Source organism: Rhyacophila brunnea, unplaced genomic scaffold (genome assembly GCF_057557595.1).
Source record: "Rhyacophila brunnea isolate RB1 unplaced genomic scaffold, BYU_Rbru_1.0 scaffold_14, whole genome shotgun sequence".
Lineage (NCBI taxonomy): Eukaryota > Metazoa > Arthropoda > Insecta > Trichoptera > Rhyacophilidae > Rhyacophila > Rhyacophila brunnea.
The window spans coordinates 36,449,161-36,467,162 of record NW_028232796.1 but is presented as its reverse complement, the minus strand read 5'-3'; the positions used below and the strand labels follow the sequence as shown (position 1 = coordinate 36,467,162).

Here is an 18,002-nt window from a genome sequence, read left to right as displayed (position 1 = left end):
AAAAAACAAATAAATGTTAAAAGTTAAAAATCCTCCTCCTGTAAAGTAGCATTTTGGTTAATTCGCCCTTTTTACAAAACACCGACGATATTTAGACATTTCTCGACAGATCATGTATGCCCAATGTGTAAATCTCAGTTCAATAATGTAAAGGTTTTATGTAATAATATACTTACATGTTTTAATAATGTGTTAATGGTAATAATTATAACTTTCTATCTATAATTTATTATTTTAATTTTATTTTGTCAATTTTAATTGCATTGTATTTTTTGTTTAAATAATTAATAAACCATTGTCTAAAGATTATTGTTTTATTTTTTCTTTATCCTCTTGCGTCCTGAGGTACACATATGTGGACGTTATTTAAATATTTTTTAGTAATGATTTGAATGGATACTTGAACCGCATTTGACTACAGTGGTATAGATAGTATATTTTTCTACCACTAGAGCAAAACACTAGCCTATGTAGTTTTAAAATAAATTGTTATTTTGACTTTGAAGTTATGGATATTTGCACAAGACGAAAATGGCGGCTAAAAAGTCAACTCTGACAAGTAAGTGCTTTTAATTAAATATTAATATTTATTTATATTAAAAACCAATGATGTATTTAGTTTCACAATGAATCATAGTAATATTCCGTATACTTTAAATTATCTTTACACTTTTGTAAAATATTATAATCATAGTTTCAAAATTCGGTACACACATGAGTAACTCAGGTCTAGAGTGATATATTTTGACATTAGTATATCTGATTTATTGAGGTTATGTTTTTTGTTTACATTTAGACGAATCCTTGAATAGCCAGCATATTGGTGATATTTTGAATGATAATGATGTCGAAGTTGGTGGAGGATATAACCCTGACGACAGTAATGATGTTCACATTCATCTCCTGGGCCCAGATGATGACTTTATTCTGGAGAACCAGTGAACTTTACTCACTGCTAGAGGCTGAGATACATCCTTCAAAATCACAATCCAGGATCCTATCCTGGCTTATGAAACCATAAGGTATCAATGCTCATATTATATTACTTTATCATTTAGTCATAAATATCAAACTTATCATTTTATTAGGCAAGTGCATGCACTGCTAAAAAATCAATTAAGTACCAATTAAATTGATACAGTTTGTGATGAAAGGGCTTTGTGATCTCCATATTGAGGATTCGATGGACAGAATAATTAATATACTTAATATACCTAGTGATTAATACTATTGGCCATTAGTATTTATATTCCTGGTGTTGAATACTTAATAAATAGGAATAAATGTATCGATTAATTCATAGTATTGTATTTTCTATTGTTTCAGTACGCTGAGCCTAATAAGACGAATGATGCTGAGCTGAAGAGTTCAGTTCATGGCCATATATGGTTTATTGGGTGCTGGACTCCAATTGCTCTATAAATTATTCTCCATGTGGGGAAGTGAATCCTACCTATCTGATGAAGATACGATACAATCTCAATGCAACGCTGTGATGTTACTTTGGCTTCACAACAACTGCCCTTGTACGTCTACACATATGACTTTTTTACCAGCTTCAACCTCACCGATTCGTTATTTCAGGCCAATACGTGTTATGATTCAAAGAAGACGAAGAACGATATGCATCACTCAGTCAGCTGTTGTAAAATACTGATTACAAGTCGATGAGCCGCATTAATCTTCACAGTGGTGTGTTTGCCTTCACAGGACATCAAGCATGTAAACTGTGAGGATCTTTGACCACTGTGGACATGGACTTGTTGGACATGGACATGAAATTGTTTGCTCATTGTACATGCAAACTTATAGGAAAGAAAATATTCACTGTGATTGGAATACTTCATAGTCATGGAAAATCAGACTTGCAAACCCTACGATTTGGTATGAAAGTCACTTAGCCATCAGTATCATCATCGATACAAGGTCATCCAAGAAACTCTTCACCATTAGCTTCAATAACACACTGATTAAACACAGATCTACTTCTACAGCAAAGAATGGTTGTCCCTAAACCTATTCCCTGAAGTGCGCTAATTAATGTGTAGTATTTTAGGGTTTTGACCGTTAATGTACTATATTTTTAATCTAAATAAATATAATTTTCCAATCACCATTATATTATTATGATTATTGTATTATTTTTCTAATAAAATTGTATCATTATATGGATATCACATTGTTTTTGTTTCATTTCATTGTTTGTACTGTATCCAATATTGTACTCTATTGTGACCTGAGATGCACTCACGTGCACGTAGTGGATTTTAGTTAATATATAGTAAAAAAAATTTTTTTTTTTTTTTTGTGATCTTAATAATATTTATGGAACAGTAAAATGCACAAATATTTTTTCTCATGACTGGTTCTATCTCGGGTCTCAAGAGGGTATGTTGTACCTACTCCAATTAAACCAAATATGTTGAAGAGACCTTTTCCAAATAAGTGTATTGTGTGGTTTCCCTAATAATATTGATGAAGCGACATTCAGTTTGTCAAACTTAGAAGACGTAGCAGTCCACCTGTACATATCACATCCGGAGACGCGGAGGTGTCGCACACCCAATAATCTTTGGCGTGATTATATTTACTGCAGCTGGACAAGTGCGGCTGCAGGTAATCATTTACCTGTAGCCGCATTGCAGATTGATAACCTTGTGACATCTCTATGTCCGAACCATCCTTGAAATCTACACATAGGCTGTAATGTCAGTCTTAAAAGAAGGTTTTCTTCAACATTTTTGATTTACACTCATTTTCCCACAGCATGCAAAAGAAGGACCATTACAATCAGGCCGTGTGTGTAAAACTGAAAACTGCTACTTATTGCTCATACTTCAAATACAATATTAAAAAATGGTTTTTGTATATTTAAAAAAAATGGTAATAATTTGAACGAAACATGCAATCAAAAACCTTTATTTATTTCAAATATTACCGCATTGCATTTGAATATACCTCCCACTACCATCGTAATTCGCAAATTCAGTGCCGCGGCCTGAATATAGTCAGCCAATCACTAATTCAATTATAAATTGGGTTAGTATTTAATATATGTACATAATTTGAAAACATCTGACTAGAAAAAATCTTTGAAAAAATACGACACCCAATTGGACCAAACAACATTGCGTTAAGTAATTAATATTAAATTAATTAATATTAAGTAATTAAATTAATAAATTGCATAAGTGTTTAAGCAAAAAAATCAGTGTAAAAAAAAATAATCAGTACTTTTTTAATCCGTGTTATTTCAATTTCGTACAAAAAGAGGATTGGGTGTACTTAATATTAAATTCTGCAGATTAGCTGTTTTGGTTCACGCTTGTATTTAGACTCATATTTGGAATTTTGTACGTATGCAGTTTGCCGTATCACACTATACCATATCTTCAGTGTGAAATGTATCGGAAATATATGGTCATATATTAAAGACCGTTAAACCTCTTTGGGTCGTATAGTACTGAGATAAAATTCATGTCTAAATAAAATACTCTAATCTTGTCAGTTTTCAGGAAGCCAGCGGCAAACAAATTTTGAAAATAGCCGATATACTGGATTATTTATTAGGTTCGGTAAAATTGGAACATTGTCTGCAATCCTCCATGAACAACATGTATTTTTTTTTATCTCAGTGCTATAGAGATGATTGTATAGTATACGGTCATCTCTTTCCGATAAGAAAGCTCACGACGAACTGTGCTACGGTGAAATGTAATATGTACAATTTACATGTAACCATTTAGACTACCTACTGCTAGATGGTATTGACATGGTGTGATAACTGAAATAACTATCAACAAAAAAATATTTGTAAATTTACTATAATTAATATAATACTGTTTTCATTTGCCAGTTTTTCTTTTTTGCTCAGTTTATTGGTAGATAAAGAATTAAAAGGATCTATAAGAATGTAAGTAATAGGCTGACGATGAACTGCATTTGCGTCGAATACAACTGGAGAACTTGTACTAGAAACTAGAGAGAGAGAGCCATAGGTTAAAGCTCCGAGGAAACGAAGATAGAGTAAGTATTCAGTAAAATAAATTACAAAAATCACATTTTTTCGGTGCTTATCTTAACACAATCACTGCTGACCTTTTAATTACCACATTTAAATAACACATTAATTACATCTAAAGGCCAACTGCTCCAAACGCGCCAGTTGCGATGTTAGCACTAAATGAGTTATTAATGATAGTTTTAAAACAAAAGTATTTTGTTAATTTTACGGTGTTCGACTTATAAGTTAACTGTCGTTGTTTCAGAGTTATAAACATCTTCACAATGACAATAGCATAATTTCTTTGAACATATTTACTCCTCAGTTAAGAGAATATTTGACACCACATGGTGTTTCCAAGAACCCGTACTTGCGAGTCTTCTAACTGCCTATGCATTCAGTGACCTTTCAAGACGCTGGAATCCAGTTGATTTCAAGAACAGGCAAACCAGATATTAGTAGATTATTTAGATTAGATCTTTGGTATCTTGTTCTGTTCTCTTGCATTCTTTCAATATGAGTCACCTGTTGCCATAGACCAGGCGTCGGAAAACCGCGGCTCGCGAGCCACTTGCGGCTCATTGGGTATTGGCGTGCGGCTCTTTGCCAAATTCCCAATTTTTACAAAAACTTTTGCAAAATTCACAATTTATATATTTTATGATTGATTAAACACTTATTATATTATTTATAATGACATTATCGCAAAACTAATTTTTCCTCCGTGATAGTTGATGCAAAAAGGTATGATCGTTGTTGTTTTAAATCCGCCCATTGTAAAAGTCGACAAATTAAATTTTTCTCCATTTCATATTGACACGAGCACTTTTGAAATACAATTTTATTGGTGGATTTAACAAGCAAAGAGTTATGGAGCTCCAAATTTGTAGGTCTTGCCACCAAAATTGAGGATATGGAGAGAGAAAAATGCAATTTAATTTCACAACGCAAGTGGAGCGCTCTAAAAGATCTATAGAAGGTAGATACTACGATTTTTAATACATGGAATACCTTTCCTAACTCATATTTGGTCAAGATAATATGTATGAGAACAATCATTTTCAAACATGAAAAATATAAATAGAATTTAGATAAGCCAAATAACCGATGAAAATGAACCGATGAGAGTCGTGCCTGAAATTAAAAACTACAAGTTACATACCAAACATACAGAAACTCTCTGAAGAAATGCAAGAAAGGTCATTGTTCGCATTAGTTTTAAGGAATGCGTGAAAATTGTATGTAATTCATATTCTGTAAAAATTATATTTATAATTTCAACAATAAAAAATTACGTTAGTTTTATTCGGGAAATCTTCGCTTAATAAATAAACAATTATAAAATGTAATTAATTCATTTAAATAAATCAGATTCATAAAAACATACGTATGGCTCTCGAATATTTTTTTGACCGTTGTGCCACTCATATTTGGCTCCTTTGGTCCAAAAGTTTGCCGACCCCTGCCATAGACTAATATACACCTGTTGCTGTTTGCAACTTACAGCTTCCACTAATGGTTTGCTGTTCCTCCCAACTAGGATGCCCAGTTTTAACTTATCTTTTGTATCGACACCTCCTACGTAGAGTATTGTAACTTCAAAATCGCAACTTTACAGGAGAGCGGTTTAAAGACACAAAAGCTTGGTGTAAGTCGACCTTTTGAATGTTTTGCACCAAATTTGGGATGTTTATTGTCAATCATAAATAGATTTGTTTTGCATTAAAGGATATCTAATATTTTTTGTGGTTTATCAGAAAATGCTGTTACAACACTACACTGCGGAAAAGAATTTGTTTGAAATATTGTATAAAGCACATACAAAAGTTTACGGCGGAACCTCTCACATGCATTTAGATGTATGTGATACTTATTATAATTTACGTCGTCATGGTGTTGGTGATATATTGTATATGCTAGATACAATTCTTCACTTAGGATTTTTTGCGTATTTAAAATCATAATTCGGTAATAACAATAATTAAAAGTTATGGTATGGGTCATCAGGTAGGTTGGAAAAAATATTCTCTATATAAAATTGCTTTTATTGTCATTTCATAAAACATAAAATAAATTTAAGACTTTCATGACGTAAACATACAGAAAAAAAATAGAGAAGAAACAATTTCAATCAAAAATCCATATCAAGGAAGTATGTAAATATTGAAATAAAATTAAATGAAAAATTACAATCACTTCAAACCAACGTTCTTACGAATAATTGGTACAATAATTTATCAAATATCAAAGTAAAATCAGACATGGGAATAACAATGGGTGATTAGGTGGAAGGGTGTAAGGCTTCAGGTTAGAATATACGTGAAATTGGAAAAAAAATCATTTTGCAACTATATTTTTAGTTTGGAACTAATTTTCAATTATATGATGCGAAAAAAGAAGCATGCAAAATTTAAACATACAACCAAAAATAGATTTTTTACACTGACATATTAATTATTAAGCTGATTTTGTTTTCATCCTACAAAAACACAATTTGCTTTAGGTGTTCGTATTCACAAATAATAAAATCAATCTTCCTCAGAAACTGCTGGTGGAATTTCAGTGGTAGGTATTAACAGGTATAAAATTACTGAAAAACTCAAGATAACGCTCAGGAATGATTCCACTATTGCATATATCCAGTAAATCATCTGTCTTAGCTTTTGGAATTGGCAATATTTGTGAATAAAGAACCTTTACCGAAAATGAAGTTTGCTGTGCTGTTGCGTGTGCTAGGTGTTACTTTTCACGGCCATGGTCGAGAAGACAGTGCTGGACAAGTCGCACTTGTAATTAATCTTAAACGGATCATTGTGATTTATATTAATTTGTATTAGTCCATATATGATATTTTAATAGAACTCTGAAATCAAACATATCTACGTGATTGATCTCTACCACATCCTCTGGTTTTCTCTCTTGTTTTGCTCACCCAACTAGACAGTACCCTTCTGGAGGTGCAAACATTTGTTTGTTTTTCGAACATCTATCAATCAGGGCTTGAATGTAGTCCTCTTCATTTTCCGTATGTCCCCTTTCCAAAAATTTGTGCATTATATTAACATTGTATTTATGGACCACATACAGTCATGTTAAAGTCATAAACAATGCGATTTCTGTTCTGGCCTATCGAGACATCGATGACAACTCGAGTCCTCATTTGCACCTCGTTTGCCTTCAGCCTCCTGCCATATGTATTATGTAGCCACCTTATATGTGAATTGAAAAACTGTGAAATTGAAAACTGATAATTTACGTTTATAATAAAATATACTCAAATTTCCGTGAAGGGTATTCAAAACTTTTTGGAAGTCAAAATTCGCAGATACAATTTTGCCGTGTGATGATTGAACATCATGTTTATCAAATAATTTTAACTGATGAGCAAGGTTCTTGCCATAAACTGGGAGTTACTCCGTGGATGCTACTCGTACTTGTAAGTTTTTAAAAATATGACATTGGTCACACTAGTCCTTTTTAGGGACATAGTGACACAACACAATTTAAAATTTTCATTGTTTATGAATAATTGAGACTGCCTTTCTGTTTGAGCTTTATGTGTGTATGTTATGGGTTCATACCATTCATTATTTATAGTTTAAACAAAGGGGTAAAATCCAGGTCGCCATCTAAGTAAAGTTTGCTTGATCGCTGTCGAACATAATCTGATTCGACCGGTTGGATGGACTTAACATGGTCGGAAACACTGGTATTCATATCATCAGTTAATACAACATTGTAATTTTTGTGTCGACTTCGTTGATCAGGTGTTAAAACGCCAGTTTCATTATCCACCTTGCCCAAAGCTGTGAATACGAATTGGTCACAAATATAGAATATAGCTAGAAACTTTTTTTGCAGACTTTAACCAGCTCCATGTTATTTTCATTTCGATATTTCGTCAGATGATATTTAATGGTAAAACTTCGCCACAACTGAGTTTCAGTGAAAACTCTGCGTTGCTTTTCATTTATCGCTAATTTAGCAAAATATTACCACTTTTATTTCGATCACCCGAAACCTTAACCAGTAAAATTGAGGTTTTTTTTAAACAACATGATTATAAAGCTTTATAAATCTCATAGTTTATGGTAACAGTACATCTTGAGGTGATTTTTCACAAAAATAGCTCTATATTTTATAACATATCCAATTACTTTTACTGTTAATATTTTCGAGAGAATGTAGTCTGTTTGTATCAGCAACGCTGGCTCTAGTCTCATCATCGTCACAAATAATGTCTAAAAGTTCTATTATCATATTTTAATCAGTACCTGGAGGCAGTTGTGACTCTGTAAAAAGCAAAACAACTAAATAAACATGAATTAATAAAAGTTATCATGCGTATAATGTTGTAACTAAAATTGTATGTCGCCGTAGAATATGGTAAGTACTACATACAATTTATTTTACTAAAATAAGCACGACGTAAATTACCATAAGTGATAGATACAATATTTTTTTTCAGTTTTTTCCGACGTAAAATATGGTAAATATTACATACAATAATAGTTACAAGCAAAGAAACGACGTAGACAATGGTAAGTATAACTTACGATACTTTTTGTTGTCGTACGAGAAAAAGATTAAAAATATTAACTTACTTTGAATCCTAAAGTCACAGTTTCCCTGGGTAGAATTTATTTTGTCCATTGTTGTTTTACTATTATTATCCGTTTCTATAATATTATACGCTGTACTATTAATTGTCCCATCTGGCTTAATCACATATTTTTGTGCACGGATAGATTTTCTATCAATTTTTGTATTCTTGACACTAAAGTCCTGTAGGGGCGGGCATATTGCGCAATATTTATTGGCATTGTCTAGATCTCTTCATTATAGTATTTAATATTTACCAAACGATACAAAAAATACAATATAACCGAAAGTTCACAGTGATAGCGGTGTCACCTCCCGTCCGAAGTGAAGTATCGTAATTAGCAGTAACAATACACCCGCGCGGCAAGATCTCCGTGCGTTTCCCGCGTATAGTGTTGCTAAATACATTACCATACTTTACGTCGGAAAAAATTCAAGAAATTTGAGATACAATAATATGCAATGCTTGAAAATCGCACTTATAATACGAATTTTGATATTCTGTAAATGGCATCATATGTAATACATACTATGGATACGAAAAATGAAAAATAGTGAAAAACGTCATTTTGTTAGTTACAATAGTATACGTAGGAGGTGTCGGTATGTTGATCCCATTTTTTACAGGTTCCATGGAAACCAAAATTTTGCATATTCTCCAAAAAATGTAAATTTCAATAAACAATAATCTTCAAGTAGGTACCTATAGTCAAACGAACTTTTCCAACAGTCTATGGTTTCCAAGTCATTTATCTGAAAGGCTACCTACCGAAAATGTGCCTACTGTATCTAATTTTACAAGATCTGAAGTGGAAACCCACGATGGCCGCGTAGCTTGAGCGCCAGTCTATAGTGTCGAGGGTCCCAGGTTTGAATCCTGGTCTGGTAAGTACACATATTGTTTTTCAATTTGTGTATGAGTCAGAGTATGGACCTAATAGTTTGAGCAAATGGCTGACATCCACTTCTCGTAAAAAAAAATATCTGTTAATACAAATCCTCCACTCCGTGGAGGCCCATATGATCCTATCAGGATCGGACATGGTCGAAAGAAAAAAACAAGTGGAAACGAGATAAGTAGGATCTTAGAGAATATAATTTTAAATTTCCTTGTAAAGCAGTGTTTCTGAAAATACTGAAGGTTCGTCGCTTACCATAGACAAAGATCAACAAAAGTCAAACAGTGAAAAATAACTATGAAGGGGCGGGGGAAGCAATATAGAAGTACGTAAATAAAATACATTTTTTTGATCATGTGCAAAACTTTCTTCCTAAATAAATTTACCTCTAAATAATTTTTGCAAAGTCCACACGACCAAAATAAATAATTGTTTGGTTGGCAGCTCTGTTATAATTCCATAGCAGTCATAGACGAAAATAGTTTTAAAGTTGGTCATCATGAAAACTTTCTCAGCTGTCACCCATAGCGACAGAAATATTGCTGTTCAAGTTTCGCAAGGAATATTTTTATAATCAAATAAAACAACTCTAAAAATGGCTGTTTTGCCTCCAGATCCAGTGTTCAGTTTACAAAATGTCCACATGGGACCAGTGCATTGCTTATGCTTTCATTTAACAAATGATTCAGAATTACTACTGGCTGGAACACAGGACGGTCACGTATTCACTTGGGATTTGAAGGTAGACAGATTATTTGAAATAGCTCTAATAAAATGGTATCCAATTGTAATTTGTGAGCTTTAAAACCTATTCATGTCATTCGGGGTATCTTCCAAGCGTATGGCAAATTTGTGTTCATTTATAAATCGATGGGATATCAAATGTTCGCCTTAGTTCCTTTATTGCACGTACCTACCCATGTATATTCACAGTTATTTATGGATTAAATTTGGGCAGTATGTATCGTAGTGAAACGTCATTTTTCTACATGCGTATTTATTGTTACTACACATTTTGGGCATAAGACATATTGCTAATATCATTTTAGATTTATTAATAAATCTTTTCATTCATAAAACCTTTTTAAACTATTTTCATTAATCTGAAAGGCATTTACGAAATCCTCACATTTTTCTTTATAAACTAAAGGTACAAGTCTGGATTATTTTTGTTAGGTTGGGTTAGTTTAGGTTAGGTTAGGTTTTCATTCTTGAATAATTCATGAATTTTGCCAAAATCAGCTATGACAATTGGACATAGTTATGCAGAAAGTAGCCAGTCCACAAAAAATAAAAAATAGATCAGATGCGAGAAAGTTTTCTCTACATTCTGCTGAAAATAGCCAAGCCGCAAAAAATATTCTTGAAATAAAATACTATTTACAATTTTAGATTTAACATTTTTAATATCATGTTGTTGCTGAATTATCTCAGCTCACGATTATTGTGGACTGGCTACATTCTGCATAACTACATTCAATTAGTGCGGTTGCCGCCTGGCTTCCCCGTAACTGACTTGTACCAAACTAAATTTAAATTATTATTTAATTAAGTAGATATTATTAATCCAACTAATGGTAAGAAATAAGGGTAAAATTACGAGAACAGATTATTTCAACTGAAGTATAATACCTATGAGGAATAATATCCCTTTCTGTAATGGGAGGTTATTTTTAGTACATTCAGCGTCGAAGGGTGGAGGTAGGCTGTGGAGATTTGACATACATAGAGCACACTACACTTTGTCAGTCATACATATCGTCTCTGTTCTGGCAGAACACACTAAATTTTGAGCAATTTGACTTTGAAGTTGTTAAAATGTTTGAAATGGTCTATCATGTGAGTTTATTAAGTAATCGTAAAAAGGATGACTTTAAAATAAACACTGTTTATTTATTAAGAAGGTTTCCAGATGGTAAAGTTTGAAATAAGGAACATTTTGGTATAACTAACTCAATATGTCGTTTTTTAGAATTAGTGTCTTCTGCCAGAACAGTGACGATATTTGGGCACAAGTTTGTTTATTGGAATCCAGGTGGGGACGGTGGCAATTTTCATAGCTGATTTTGGCAAAATTCATGAATTCAAGAATGATAACCTAACCGAACAAATAATCCAGTATATCGGCTATTTTCAAAGTTTGTTTGCCGCTGGCTTCCACTAAACAGGCAAGAACCCAAATTTCCAATATCGTAAATGGAACAACTCCGCACTTTGTATAAATTTTCTTTATTAAGTATATAAAAAGGAAGCTAAAATAGAGTAAGTATTAATTATTCATAGTGCATAGTGCTCGATAGTTAAATTATTAAGTTTTTTCTATTTGCTGAACAATTTGCCCAAATGCAGTTAGTCGATTTGTAGATTAAGCAGTCGATATGTGTAATTCAGCGTCGATGGGTGGAGGTAGGCTGTAGAGATTCAACATAAATAGAGTACACTACACTTTGTTAGTCATATGACACATCCCTGTTACAGGAGATTACAGAGAAATCTCTTACAGAGAAAAGTTAGTGAGCGTCCTTTGTTCAAAGCATACGGACCTGATGACTGTAACTGTAAAAACCAGAAAATAAACTTGTAAAACTAAAGATTAAAAATATAAGACCACGTTACGAACAAGAAAGAACTTTTTTTATTTAATTTCTTTCGTTTAATTTTTTTTGTGAATCCAGGGTTCTATCGACACCTGAGCTAGCCACTGGAACCCTGGATATCTCACATAGTTGTTTGTTTTCATTGAACTAAGAGTACATAATATTGCAGATGGAATTGATTAGTTTTCAAAATTCAATTCAATCTCCATAGCCTACCTCCACCCTTTCGCCACTGATGTGTATATAAGTATATTCAATATAATTATACATCAGGACCTCAATTATCTAGATCTTGATTTCTTTATTATCATCATTAGTTGCGTGTGATTATTAACCTTTTCTATGCCTCATGACATTACTATGGCAGTATCTACGATGATTTCGCAGTTTAAGCGTTGGCCTATCGCGTCGTGGGTCCTAGGTTCTAATCCTAGGTCTGGCAAGTTCACATATTGTTTTTCAATTTGTGTATGAGTCAGAGTATGGTCCTAATAGGTTGAGCAAGTGGCTGACATCCATTTCTCTCAAAAACTGAATCTGTTAATAGAAACCTCCAACCTGTGGAGGCCCATATGATCTTATTAGATCGGACATCGTTAAAGAAGAATCTGAGAGGCTGCAGATTTTTAACGACACGTAGAATGTAGAGCGATACTCTTATTACAATCGCTGTAATACCGATAGTTTGTGGCTTAGTATTTCATAATTATTCAAACAGATGTCACTATGTGTTTAATTTTTTAAATCATGCAAATCAATCGACAGTGGCTAAATTTGAGTTTAAAGTCGATTATGGCCGCATAGAGCAAGATAACTCGCTGAAGGCATAGAACCGGTTTTAAGAAATTTAATTTTTGTTATGAAACACATTTAGGCAATGCTTAGGCAGCTATTAGACATAAATCTCTGTGCGTGTTAAACATTTTTTTATTGGTTTTGCCTCAGAAGGAAACGTATAATAAAATAAGATAAAATCCAATCAAAAAGGAGTGTCTCGTTTTCACTGTTAATACTTTCCTTTACCTTCAATAATGTTTCATTAGCCCCGTCTACATTCGGATATTTTTTCGTTCGGTAGATGAATGCATCGCAGTGCATGCATAGCCTGCGCATTGCGTGTCTCAAACCAGAGTCATAATGGTCGTTTTCAATGGATTCCTTTTCAACATCACACGTCAGTGTTGCCAAACAGTGCCAGTGTATAACCATGGCTCCTACATCCTGAAGCGGGCCCTCAGGCCACGATGTTTGGCGGGCCCCCCAACCTATCGCTAAGGTTAAGGGCATTGTGGTGTTCTACAGTAGTGTTTCCCAAATCACATACCCGCAGAACTCCAGGGTTCCGTATAAAATAAACGGTATGATGTAGTATATTTTTGGCGATTTTTGGTATTTTTAAATAAATCCACTTGAATTGTCGGCACTCAGCGTCATATTTTGAAGCTCTGATCGCGACCCTCTTTTGTGATAGCTAAGTAACATGTGAACCTTCGCCATGTTGGATAAATAGTCATTTTTATTAGTCAGGAAACACACAAAAAGTGATTATAAAATAAAATTTTATCTGTCTAATAGCGCCGCAGCCGAATTTTTTTTACTGCTAGAGCAAATTTGTGGTGTGTATGTGTGCGGGAAAGAAAAACGTAAATGCGGGTATTAAATGTACTGAAATACATCAGGACTGAAAAAATTACACGCAATTGCTGGGAAAACGTGAATTCCGGGCACGTAAAAACGAGGTTATACTGTAGTCTAATTTTTACATCTTTGTATTAAAATTAACCTTATAAAAATATGACAACACTGCTTCCTGTGAGTGATGAAAACTATTTGATGTATTTGTAAACGATTGATGCGGTCCACACATCTTCATCATTATTCGTGGACTAAAGTATTTTTTTTCCAATTTTGATTTGTAAAAATGATTTTCCTTTTCAGACGAATCGAGCACTCAGCAAATTGGCCGTTGGTAAAACACCTCTTCTGAGCGTTCACCATTCAGCGGATTCTCTGTTCACCCAAGAGAAACAGGGCATCATCAAGATATGGAAGAAGGCCGAGAGCGAGTATGTGGTCCAGGACACGCTTCTCACGGAATACTGTGGCTTTTGCCGTTGCCATATTTATATATCCCAGAGCAACAAGTTCCTCTTCCAGCCGCAGGCCGATTCCAAAATTAATATATCAAATCTGGACGGAACCTTAGTTATGACATTAGTGCCAGAATCTGATGTTCAATTAGGTGAAATTATGTGCTTTAAACCTCTGGAAGTCTCCAATAATCAGTATCTCTTAGCCGCTTACGAGAGCGGAGATTTACTCTTGTGGGACTTGAAAATTAAAAAAGCCATCAGTAAACTGAAACTCAGAGACTGTCCCATGACTCTCGATTACGACTTGGCCACGAATCGCGGAATTTACGGCAACGCTTCGGAAAACATTCAAGTCTTCAGTATGGCGCGAAACGATTTCAGCTTGTCTTTGAAGTGCGAGATTATTCTTAAAAACGCCGGCGTCAATGTCTTGAAGATTAGGGAAGACAGGAAGGTGTTTATGAGCGCCGGGTGGGACGGGAGGCTGAGGATTTACTCATGGAAGAGTTTAAGACCGCTGGCCGTGCTGACGGAGCACAAGGCTGCGCTGCAAGACGTCTGCCACTCCGTGAGACCCGTCAGCATGTGGAATTCGCCCATCATGGCCGCCGGAGGCCTGGACTGTAAGATCACTCTGTGGGATATTTATAACTAATTTTTGTATGCGGCTGATTGTTTTTTTTTTTTGAGAAAAGGATCAGTGAAACGTTTGCGGGAAAATGATATTTATTATAATGAATAAAATATCTGTGATGGAAAGGAATTTTGTCATCTCTGTCTTCGATAATCAATATAATCAGAAGTAAATTAAAAGCTGCGTGTTTTACATTGAGAATACAATACCTAGTTAGCAGAGTCTAGCATATTTGTAATCGGTCAATATAAGTGTCTTAATTAGACAACGTTTTTCAGACTCCATGTATAAATTCGATCGACCGTACACTTGTTTTAATTGGTTCATAACATACATTTCGTTATTTGTGTTCAATAATTCAAAAAATATCTATTGATCATCTTGATGGCTACACTTCTTCGTTCATATTTTGTTACACCGCAAACTATTATGAAAAGTAGTAAGCTGCTGGTTGTTTTCACTAGCATATTATTATTGTCTATTAAAATAATAAAACCATGTGACGATCACTATAAAAGCACATTCATGGTCGTACAGGCAGAAGTTACTCCAAATACACAGTTCTGAGATAATCAATGTTTTGTGTTTTTGGTATTCTTAAAATGGTTGTAAAATCTTTATTTTTAGAGTTATTCATTACTTTTATTTTTTTATATGTTCAACAATCTTAAATCGTGACTTCTGCCAGTCATGCAGCATTACTTTTTCTATATAATGACATTAAAATCTCAATTTCGTCGAAACTGGATTTAGTGACTTCTGCCTGTACGCCCACGATGTCATTCTGACAGCATGTAATTGAGGCGGAAAATAAAGCCTCCAAGCCAATTTATCACCACAAACTCTGAGTTGTGTCGGACTACAATATATCTTGCTCACGACACGGCGAAAATATTCAAAATACATTTCCCGAGTTTAGTCGTATAATTTCAGTATTAGACTGTTGCATGATTATTAGCCAACGTCTATATCGATGGCAATCAAATATTATTGTTACCTTTTTCTATTCTGCAAATGCAAATTTTCTTACTTATCCTGACTAATTTGTACCTACTTGTTTATACTAATTATTCTTATTATTATCGGTTTTTGTGATCTTTCAAGTAGGTCAACATTGGACTATTTCTAGATCAATATTTTACGGCAAGTCATTGTTGAAAAACAGTTATCTTTTGTTGACTTATATCTAGCAGAGTTTCCCAAACTGGTGGGATTGCATTTAAATTATTCAAAGGCACAATCGAAATGCAACTAACTCTTTTGGCTTGTAATCAAAAATAACTTGCTTGATTGATTATATTTCATCTTTTTGGAATGTTTTAATATGTAACCGAAGCCGGATTTAAAACAGTGATTTTGTGCAATTCTCACGCAATGAAGGCAGTATTTTGAAATACTATTATTGTGGTTGAATTTACGAGGATTTTTTTAAATGTAATATAAATCGCAATTTTCGGTCCAACTATGCAGACTCCACAATGTGCAGATATCTCTCAAATTGATTCATGACTTGTCGATTGAAAAAAACAAACTGCATATAAATTAGGACGTAACCACCAAATTGGAATCTGTGACTGATTTATCAGTTGCAGACTTGTGTCATGGTGAATTTGAGTGACCTTAGCTTCCTCAAGCAGACTTCCTTCCCCAGTCGATCACAGCTAGCTTTAGCAAGTCTCTCTGTAGTCGATAATGTCGCTAAAATCGTGGTCTTCTTGCAATCTATTTTTCTTCTGGTCCATTAAACGTGATGCTTTGTCGAAGTTCGATTATTCGCATCCGCGCCGATCCATTGCGGCCAACAACATCACCAGATGCCATCCTCGCAGATGCGATAAAATATCTGTAGCTTCTGTGAATCACTGGCAGTTGATGTTCATGTCTAAAATCTAGCACAACAATGTGTTATATATGCAAACTTTGTTTAATTTTGAACCGTTTGATGAGTATATCGTCTCTGTTCTGGCAGAACACACTAACTGGAGAATATTAGTTTTGAGTGATTTGACTTTGAAGTTTTTAAAATGTTTGAAATGGTCTAATCATGTGAGTTTATTAAGTAATCGTAAAAAGGATAACTTTAAAATAAAGACTTTATTTATTAAGAAGGTTTCCATGCGGTAAAGTTTGAAATAAAGAACATTTTGGTATAACTAACTCAATAATGTCATTTTTTCGAATTAGTGTCTTCTGCCATATCAATATTTTTTTATAACCAAGATTCTGAAATACATTTTTTTGTTCTAGATAAGTAAATAATTATTTCATCTGCAATTACGCACTGTTTATATAACCTTATCAATGATCATTTATGTAATATTACTATTCAACAATCTTTGACCTCTTTTATCTATCGCCGTTGAGTTTTTTCAAATCTCCAATGTGACAAAGATGATATTTTATGGAACTTGACTTAGGCGAAACACTGTTTAAAATAAATACAAAAATTAAGGTAGACTTTTGAAGTCTCTGAATAACTTGACTTATCGTCTTAAGTGATCGGGGCTTGTCGTCTCAAAGCCTTTGTAATAGCTCCGATGTAATGAATATAAGGTATTACGGTCTTATTATATTGAGACCATGTTAGGTTAGGTACATAATATGAGGTTTCTGTAATTAAATTTATATATGATTCTTTATTTCCTTATTTTCCAAAAAAAAATAATGTACCAATTTTAAAAACAACATTTTGATGACAGATGAACAAAATAAATGAAAATAGCATTGCTGCCATTCGCACTACAACTAAAAAAAATAGGCAAATTTATTCTCTTATTTTACGTAAGGCACGTTCTTAAATTATTGTAAATGCCGGCACGTAAAGTTCCTAATAATTAACAAGAATTTAGATATTTCTTCGTACATCCTTGGATGGGCTTTCCACCCAGGTATATTTGAATTTTGGTGGTCAATGTTCAATAGAACATTGACGGTTTTAACTATGCGAGAGGAATATATAAAAAAAATGTTTTTACAAAATTGTCACATGGGAGATTTTAACATGCCAATAATGTAACGGTGTGTAATTCGGTTTTGTGGACCTAGGATTATACTATTATGAGCGGTCTTAAAGGGTATATGTCAAAAAAGTTTTCTTTTCAAGAGAGAAATAAGTATTTTTATCCTGTGGTTTTATTTTGTACTGCTATGCCCAACTCTAGTTTGTTGTTCCTA

General features: G+C 33.6%; 1 protein-coding gene and 1 long non-coding RNA gene across 2 annotated transcripts; both read left to right on the top strand.

The window, feature by feature from the left end:
* The first annotated feature begins 338 nt into the window (after nt 1-338).
* On the top strand, nt 339-2,177 carry LOC147075920 (uncharacterized). Its single transcript, XR_015069981.1, has 3 exons — nt 339-559; nt 797-1,022; nt 1,327-2,177. It is a non-coding gene; the product is annotated as an uncharacterized LOC147075920 (long non-coding RNA).
* A 7,795-nt stretch (nt 2,178-9,972) lies between these two features.
* On the top strand, nt 9,973-17,481 carry LOC147075919 (guanine nucleotide-binding protein subunit beta-like protein 1). The gene is made up of 2 exons (XM_085941830.1): nt 9,973-10,246; nt 14,040-17,481. Exons 1-2 carry the CDS (start codon nt 10,100-10,102, stop codon nt 14,847-14,849), a joined length of 957 nt encoding a protein of 318 aa, XP_085797956.1. The 5' UTR covers nt 9,973-10,099; the 3' UTR covers nt 14,850-17,481.
* Nucleotides 17,482-18,002: the final 521 nt, after the last annotated feature.

Bases quoted from the DNA above. Each gene is read 5' to 3' on its own strand.
- LOC147075919 (XM_085941830.1), top strand. From the start codon at position 10,100: ATGGCTGTTTTGCCTCCAGATCCAGTGTTCAGTTTACAAAATGTCCAC. The intron at 10,247-14,039 runs GTAGACAGATTA...TTTCCTTTTCAG, and splicing joins TATTCACTTGGGATTTGAAG to ACGAATCGAGCACTCAGCAA.